The 8,852-nt window shown below is 41.6% G+C and overlaps 1 protein-coding gene across 1 annotated transcript; it reads right to left on the bottom strand.

The window, feature by feature from the left end:
• Positions 1–3,912: 3,912 nt before the first annotated feature.
• Positions 3,913–4,150, bottom strand: LOC147441474 (uncharacterized). Its single transcript, XM_086483728.1, has 2 exons — positions 3,991–4,150; positions 3,913–3,959 (listed from the first exon to the last, which is right to left on the bottom strand). The coding sequence occupies exons 1-2, from the start codon at positions 4,148–4,150 to the stop codon at positions 3,913–3,915; spliced, it is 207 nt and encodes a 68-aa protein (XP_086339854.1).
• Between the last annotated feature and the right edge of the window lie 4,702 nt (positions 4,151–8,852).

Genomic DNA, 8,852 nt, shown 5'->3' with positions numbered 1-8,852 from the left:
CTAAAAATAGTAAATAGCATCTTTGACTGGCCCGTTTGGCCATTGTTGACTTAGCTGCCAAACACTCCCCCCATCCAATTTCAGTGCACGTCCTCGTGAGCTGCCTGTTTGGCTTGCACTGGAGAGATTTGAAATTGGTGGTGAATGTTGTTTTGAAGAGTTGTAAGTTGTTGGGTTGACTTGTTGGTGAATATGAGATTAGGCATTTGGGTTCAGGTAAAAGCAATTGGCTTGATTTATTATGGGAATAAAGAAAAAATAAAAGGCTATGTATAGTGCTTTAGGGTCCGGAAACCCTGGATTACCAATGGGGAAAAACCTCATGGGAAAAAGTGCCCAAAGGTATGTGATCTTATTATGGGAATATACAATGATTGGTGTTTAGGGATTGAATTTAGTAGGCTTATATAAATAATGTGAAAGTGAATTGTTTAAGCCTTTTGTCCCTTGAAAAGGGTCGATGATTTGCCTTGAGTCTGGAGTTGCTTTGTTGCTGCGTGTACCTGCAAGGTGAGTGCATGGGTGGAACAATAAAGAGTGCTTAATGCAAATGTCCAATTATGGGACATTCGATATGCTTGCACAGATTTATGCATGGGTAAGATTATGTTGTGCGAGAGAAGAGTATAGATGGGTGCTCCTCAGAGTTAATGCAGCTAAAAAAGTAAATTAAATTCACTTTACTAGCTCTCACTACTCTTGAGAAGGGCGTTTGATGCAATGGTTCGTATTCTCCTAATGTGCACAAGTGTGTGTGTGTTTTGGTTTGAACACTTCGCCTCGCCACCATGATTAAAATAATACATTGACTTTGCTCCCCTATTCAAAATGAGAGTCTTGATATAATTATGCTCAACTCTTCCAGCTTGAGCTGTAGCCTAATTAGTGAGACTCATAGACCACAGAAAAATATTAGGACTCGAAGCTTAGGTCTAACGCTTTGCTCATTTATTGGCTTAGCTGCCCGACTCTTGACTTCTTTTTTTTTGTGACTTGACTTCACTTGACTACTGTCTTGAGCTCTCAACAAAGTATATATCTAGACATTTAGAGCTCAGATCCTCAAAAAGAGGGTTATTAAAGGACCATATTGGCAGAGTAGGTTTTTTCTGCCATACCTGCGTGACCTTGGTTGTCAAAATTGCTTGTTTTAACTTTTGGTCCATTATCTGAGAAGATTGGCGAGTTTCATTTTGTTGGAATTGGGAGTTGACTTCAATCTTCTTCTGCACGTTTGTCTGCTTTGGCACCCATTTGTATCTACTATTTGTTGTTGGCTTGTTTTTACAGACGACATATTAACTTTTTGGACCTGTATCCTTGATTTGTCGGTGTTTGTAGCTGTAATAATCTTCAAGTTGTGTAAAATCTGGTCTTGGTGCCTTGGGTAGCTAGATTTGTTTTTGTCCTTTGTCATATCCCTGCGCTTTAAGTATATTTGATGGCACAAATATTTTTGTCTGTACTTTTGTATTCAACTGTATCTGTTCCTTGCCCTTTTTGGGAATCACGGTTGGTAAATTCCCTTGAAGATATGTAGGCCTTCTAGATTGAGAATCGTTCTTGAACCTGTTTCTAACCCTGTTGTTCGATCTCCTCTTTTCAGTTGATCTTGAGTCTTTGTTTACTCATCGTTGGGTATTTTGGCTAAAAGACCTTTTTATACTTTAGTGTAGAATGTTGGTCTATCTTTCCCTGGGGTGTTGAATCCACAGATGTTCACATTGATTGTTTAGCTGCATTTGTGACTTCCTTGTTGGACTTCTTTGCTTGTGGATGACATGCTTTGGTGAGTTCTGCATCTAAACTGACTTGAACAGTCCTTTGTACCTCTATATTTGACAATTTGTTTGAGTCTTCAATTTCCTCTGCCAGCTAGACATAAGTATGTTGACTCTTTTCTCCAGATGCAATGCTTACCGTGGCCTTTGGTTCACATTGCTCTTTATTGATCTGTTTGTAGGTCTTTTGACAGGCTTCATGTGCTTGATGCACCATTTGCTTCTAATTGTTCAAGTTTATTATGATTTGTGTCACCTGTGGCTCCTTGGCATCTTCCACTGGCAAGACAATACTAGGCTCTGACTTTATGACCGGATCTGCCTTTTGATTCAAGCCAGCCTTTGAACACATTGAGATGTCTTTTTCTTGGCTTTGAGACTTGATCTCTGACTTTGTTGAATTCTGAGGTGCATCTCTTAGCGATGAACTATCTGTGCTATTAGCAATATTATGTAGAATCTTTGATTCCACATTCTTGCTTGTTGCATTCTTCAATGGAAAATCCTTGATTGCCCGTGCCTGCTCTGGTTCTTGGTTATATAATTTCTTCATCCACTTCCTCTGACATTGAATCTTCCACTACATCCTTGTTGTATTTTTCGACTTCAGGCGTTAAAAATTCCAAGCTATTTGAGACTATCTTTTGTAGCTGATCTTTTTGGCAGCTTGATTTTCAATTGAAATATCATTGACGCCTTTGACCTCCAATATTTTAGTCATCAATTTGTCTCTGGTATCCTTTGAAAAAATATGCTTTCTTTCTGGCGACTTTCGACTTGGAGACGTCTGCTTTAATGATTCAGCTACTTGCTGTCTGATACTGTCTTGGTATTGCTGCTTCATCATATCTAAGTGCATCTTTACTGGGAAATTGGGTATTAGATGATTAATGCCACATTCGTAACAATGCACATCTATTCCTATTTGTTCTATACCTGGTCGAGGTATCTGTCCAAAATATTGTTGGTATTCGTTGCCCATAGTATCTTTGATCAAATATGTCATCAGCATGACATGTAAATACTTAAAAACCAACACTGACGCTGGCTTTGATTGATTGCCCTTATCTTTTTCGATTGTGGCATTCTCAAGAAGCTTGTAATAGCTTCCATTATAACCCTGGTAGATGGTCGTTTCAGCCCCTGCTTCAGTGACCAACTTTAATTCTATGTCTGTTATCAACATGTGATCCTTTATCTGTGGCTTCTGTATAGTCTTAGGACTATGTTGTCAAGTCAATCCTGTATTTGGCTTCTGTTGTTTGCTGAATTTTAGTCGAGATTGGACTCCCCCCCTCCGAGAATGTTCCCTATCTGTAAGAGGTATCTTTCTTATGCAAGATGTGGATATTCTAGCTTTGTCATCTAGCTCAGCTGATTGAGCTAGGTCTTTGTGAAGTCGTGCTAACTCAATAGCTGATTTTTCCATTGATTATACGTGTGTTTGTGTTGGTACATTTTGTGGTGCATGTGTAGTGTTCTGTACCTGTGACTGTTGTGTTGTGGTACTCATCTGGTTAGATATCATTTCGTCATGTGTCCGTTGCTCAATTTGGTCTTGTGGAGTTGCAGGTGACAAGATGGCATCTTCCATCTATATCATAGCTCTTGTCTCCAATGCGCGTTGCCCATAGTGTCCTAGGAACTGACTCACTAAATGTCCTTACCCGCGTGACTTGAACCCATCTTTGTCCATCAAAATCTACATAAATTGGATCTTTCCATCTCGTTTCGTGGATCCAATGAAGGGCTATTGGCTCAGGTTGCTTGTTGACTTCTGAAGTGGTTGAAGGCAACTGTCGTTTACACATGGCTTCAAGGAATTCCCTCCTGCTGACTGTGTCTTTAGTTTTTGACAAATTGATTATAGTAGGCCCCGTCTCTTGAGTGATTTCTCTGTTCTCAGCTACCACTGTATTTGCATTAGAAGCTAAAGGTAAGCTCATTATCAAGCGGTAAATATTACCACTTGTCGACACGTATTTGTAACCCAACTTTGAAGCATCTTCATGAGCTATGAAGCATTGATCTGGCTCTTCCGTCGCTTGTTGAGGTGTTTCTGCTTTGTACCATCTACCCTCCATATCTCTATAGAGACTGCTACAGTTTTTGTCCTTGTAATTTGACTTTATCAAGTGCACAGTGACTCGACAATTGCTAACCTCTGGAAGATCTTGCCTGTGCAATTTTATTATGTCCAACTCACTACCTGGTTTGAGCTTCGTGTACACCGATCCTAAACAATCTTCCATTAGGTTCTTTTGTGAATTAGCCATGTTGGTAGCTTCGTCTACTTCCACAACCTGTATTGTCGGGCTTTTCAGATCATTTTGCTTGGACTTTAAATAGCGATTGTCTGCATCATCCATGTAGCATGGAAAGTCTTTGAAATGACCTATTGACTCCAACCTGATGCTAACTGATTTGACTGTTATTAATGAGCTTGAAGCTGCATCATAACAGCTTTGATTTGCCAATGTTTCCATTGACTGTGGCTGTTGCATCTGCTGTTCCATTTTTGTTTTCTAGCCTCTCCCACGGGTGACCAGTGGTTTTCCTAATTCAAAGCTTTCTGCTAGGCTTAGCTATGATCTCGACGATCTGATTTACCTGTATAGTTGTAGCACTAGTTGGCAAGATACTTACCATTGTACTGCAATGACTACTCACCTTTGTGATACCTCGATTCGAGTTGATTGAGCGATGAAATTTGCTCTTAATCTGAGAAATTGTAGATTAGCAAAGCACTTTTGACCTGAACTAAAAAGACCTCAATTTGTCTGTTGACAACACAATTTATATGGCTTTTAATTTAAATTAAACCACCACGCAGGTGACCATAGGTCATCCGACTTCTGAAGTGTATCTGTCCACAACTTTTGCTTTTCTGGCCTCACTGTTACTCTTATCCCTGGCACACTCAATTTTTTCGCTTCAATTTGCTCTTTTGATGACTTGCATGGACAGTTCTGCCTGGCAATGCTCAATTTCCGGTCTCCTTATGGCCACTACCAGTTACTGCAGCAAAATTTCGTTGTCAATTGAATCTTGCTTATCGCTGTTAGAGGAATACTTCGAAGCTGCCGTTTGGCCTCCCTCGTGTGTGATGGCAGCAAATATAGCAACTCAGTGGGAGATGTGTGAATCACCTCCTATTCGAATACTTGAAGCCCTCTTTTCCTTTTGTTTCTGCCGTCAGAGATTTCATTAAGTCGATGACGCTCGTGTGTTGTGGGTTTGTTATTTCCTCGTTTTCCAGCGCAGTGCGGGTCCCTACTTCCCAGCTGTCCCTTCCGATTCCGAGGCACTGTAGAGTGTGTGTGTGATGTCGTATTTGTAATCGATGCGCGTTTGTGCTAGCGTGTGTGTATGAGCACGCGTGCGTGTATGCGTATATGTGTATTCTTGTGAGCGCGGTGCTTGTTGACGGCTTGTCGAGGCGGGGTGGGAAGGAGGGTTTGTATTTTATTTTTTTATCTATTTTTTATTTTTATTTTTATTTTTTTCGTTTTTAATGGGCGTCTGCGACGAGTGCGTGTGTTTGTGTTGTGTTAGCTACGTGTACGGCGAGTCCGAGTGTATGTGTATGTGTTTGTGAGTGTGTGAATGAGCTCTTGTTTGTTTTTTGTTTTTTCTTCTTTTTTTTCTTTAAAAAATAAAACATGGAGATATCGACGCGCGTATATCGACGAAATATCGACGCGCGTATATCGACAAAATTAGCGGCATCGCTATACGTGTCGATATACGCGTCTCAATGTACGTCGATATACGCGTGGAAAGGCTTTACTTCCCACGCGTATATCGATGCAAAAAAAATTGGGGGAAAAAAGCGAAACTCTCGAGCAGCAGGGGCCATTTTCGCCTGCGCTCTGCTCAAATCTTGGCCTACACCTGCTGCGCAGGTATTATGCCCCCCCCCAACCCCTCTCTTTCTCTCTCTCTACATCGTGTGTGTGTGTGTAGGAAAGAGAGAGATAGATAGATAGATTTTATTATCGTCCTCGGAGGTCAAATATGACCTATGGGACCAAAGTTACATGTGATGTAGTATGTGTATGGCTGATGAGTGACTCTCGATGCTCCAAAATTGTAGTGATGAGAGTCGCAATGGAGAGCCCACACTTTGGCTGGGAGAGGAAAGTGTGTAGGTCTAAGTTATGGCTGAAAATGTGAGAGAAGCAAGTTCGGATGTGATCAAGAGCTGAGCACTCTAGTAGTGTGTGGTACTCAGACTCTCGAACTTGCAGTGAGCATAATGTGCACAATCGATTTGACTCTTCTCCATTGCCCCAACGCCCTATCTCGCATCGAAGGAAATGGGAGCTAAGCCGAATTGCTGCGATAGTGCGTATCGCGGACAAGGGAATAGGCTCAAGCATGTAAGTGTGAGTACGGTTTCCTCTCTCAGCGAAGAACATGGTTTTGTAGTTGGGGGCAATATAGGTGGTGTAATGTATGAAGCGTGACCCACCGGGTTTCTCCCAAGCCGTAATACATTGGCGTTGTAGAAAAGCTTCATTCACTTGAGAGTCAATTGAAGCATCATGTAGCAAGTGTAATGCATCCCATCTCCCAAACCACTTCTTTATGTCTTGCATCCATCCCGTGCTCAAGATCTTGCTTTTATGCGTCTTTTGAACTTTTTTGCTTGCTTCTCATGCAATTGTAGGAAGTCGATGTGAGGGGTTTTGACGCATCTTTATCATGTACTCCACAACCCATTCCATGCCCATAACCTCAATTGGAAGAGATCCCGACTCAAGAAGTAGGAGCATATATGGTGTTTGTGTCTTAACTTGGAGAAAGTTTGTAAGAAAACGCTTTTGGACATTCTCAAACTCTTTCCAAGTAGACTTTGAGATGCTCCCGCCCCACACTTCAACTCCATAAAGAAGAACCGGTGTCACCAATGCATCAAAAAGATACTTCTTGAGAACCCAACACTTGATGTTTCCCGCATTACACATGTTCTCAAATGCATAATATGCTCTCTTTCCCGCTTCCAAACGACGCATAGCACATTCATGCCACTTGTGATTGGATGGAACCTCAAGGCCAAGGTACTTAAAGCTCTCAACAACTTCAAGTGTCTCGTTGTTGTACACAATGCATGGCTTCTCCTTATGGTTAGTTTTCACAAGCATAACCTTTGTTTTGGATTCATTTACAATCAGCCCACTATGCAAGCAAAAGTTCTCAAGGACAACCATAAGCTTTTGTGCATCTTCTAAAGTGTGTGCTAGAAGCACTACATCATCCGCATACAACAAAAGCGAGAGAGAGAGAGAGAGAGAGAGAGAGAGAGAGAGAGAGAGAGAGAGAGAGAGAGAGAGAGAGAAAATTAATGTATGCTTAGGAAATTAAAATTAAAGAAAAATAATTAAAGAGAGAAATGAAATGAAATGTTATATTAACGTCTTCAAAAGGCCAAAGTGACCTATGAGACATGAGACAAGAAAGTTACAATGTGATGGATCTGATACAAAGTCAGAGTAAGAAGATGACAAAATAAAATATTATGGAATCCTAAACTGCTAGGTATGGACTAAACGGTTAAACCAGCTAGCTCGGATAGGTAGATCATAGGAGATCCAGCAGCTGTCGCTGGCGGATCTCATCAATCTCCTCCATGGTCAGTAGTCTGACCGGGCGTTATGCATGTCGAGCCAAAGTGACCTAGCTAGATCCTCCGATGCAGCCTCTGTCGATGTTGTGTAGTCCTCCGCAGTCGTGGACGTCTAGATCTCCCTAGCTCAGTCGCTCGTTCAATCAGTAGAGAGATAGGGAAGTAGAGAGCGAGAGAGAGAGAGAGAGAGAGAGAGAGAGAGAGAGAGAGGTAAGTAGAGAGAGAGAGAGATAGGAAATAGAGAGATAGATCAGAAAGAGAGTTATATATATATATATATATATATATATATATATATATATATATATATAGAGAGAGAGAGAGAGAGAGAGAGAGAGAGAGAGAGAGAGAGAGAGAGAGAAAGAGAGGTAGGGAAGTGAAGAGTGAGAGATAGGAAAATAAGGAAATAGAGAGAGAAAGAGAGATAGCGAGAGCGAGATCGAGAGAGAGAGAGAAAGAGAGATAGCGAGAGTGAGATCGAGAGAGAAAGAGAGATCGAGATCGCTTTTTTGAGCAAGAACCATGCAAGGCTTGTGAATCTTTCTCAAGTTGCTCATCCATCTCCACATTATCTTCTGGCTTGGACATGGAGGCCCCGTCCGGTTTACAATCAGGTAGAAAACTTTCATTGGGCTGAGAACTTCCATGGCTTGTGCTTTCATCAAGTGCGGCATTGGAAAGCTTTCTTTGACAGGCTACCTCGGAATGGCGGCAGGTGGGTTCGTAGACAGAGAAGAAACTATGGAACTAAAAGAGGCAAAGGGGTTTTGTCTGCTACATGCATTGCCATGCACACCTGGGAGTGCACGTATGTGTCTACCCATATAGGATTTGACCAATAAAGACGAGATTTTGACCCGATGGTCCTGATCTCCGTACACCTCTGGACCGAGGTGTACGGAGATTGGGCAAGATTAGAGAATGCGAGGTAGTTTACATTGTGAGGAGTATATATATATATATATATATATATATATATATATATATATATATATATATATATAGATATATATTAAAACAACATTCATAATCATTGTAGATGGCAACGTCATCAACTAACATGGAGGAAAAGATTGCATGCTCGTGCACGCTCTGCAAGTATCAAATCCTGCGCAAGCGTAGGATATGTAATGAGCATGTGCACAAGTACGGAGAGTTTGCTAGAGAAACCGTACAGAATCTGCGATACGACTCCTACGGAACGGGCATTGATTTCCGCGACATAGCACCTACATCTGAGAGAGAGAGAAAAAAGATTATGCGTGAAGGTCCGACCAATATAGAGCCACGGATGGAAGCAGAAAAGGGCTTACAAACAGAAGACGACGGCATGGAGGAGATGCTGGATGCCTTCTTCCAGACAAGCGAGGAGAACGCGAACGAAGCAGCACCAAAAGCCGTGCGCCTATCTCCTGAAGACATGTTGAGGAAGTTGGCATGTC

Source organism: Adiantum capillus-veneris, chromosome 15 (genome assembly GCF_014529385.1).
Source record: "Adiantum capillus-veneris isolate H3 chromosome 15, ASM1452938v2, whole genome shotgun sequence".
Lineage (NCBI taxonomy): Eukaryota > Viridiplantae > Streptophyta > Polypodiopsida > Polypodiales > Pteridaceae > Adiantum > Adiantum capillus-veneris.
This window is presented reverse-complemented; position numbering and strand designations above follow the sequence as displayed.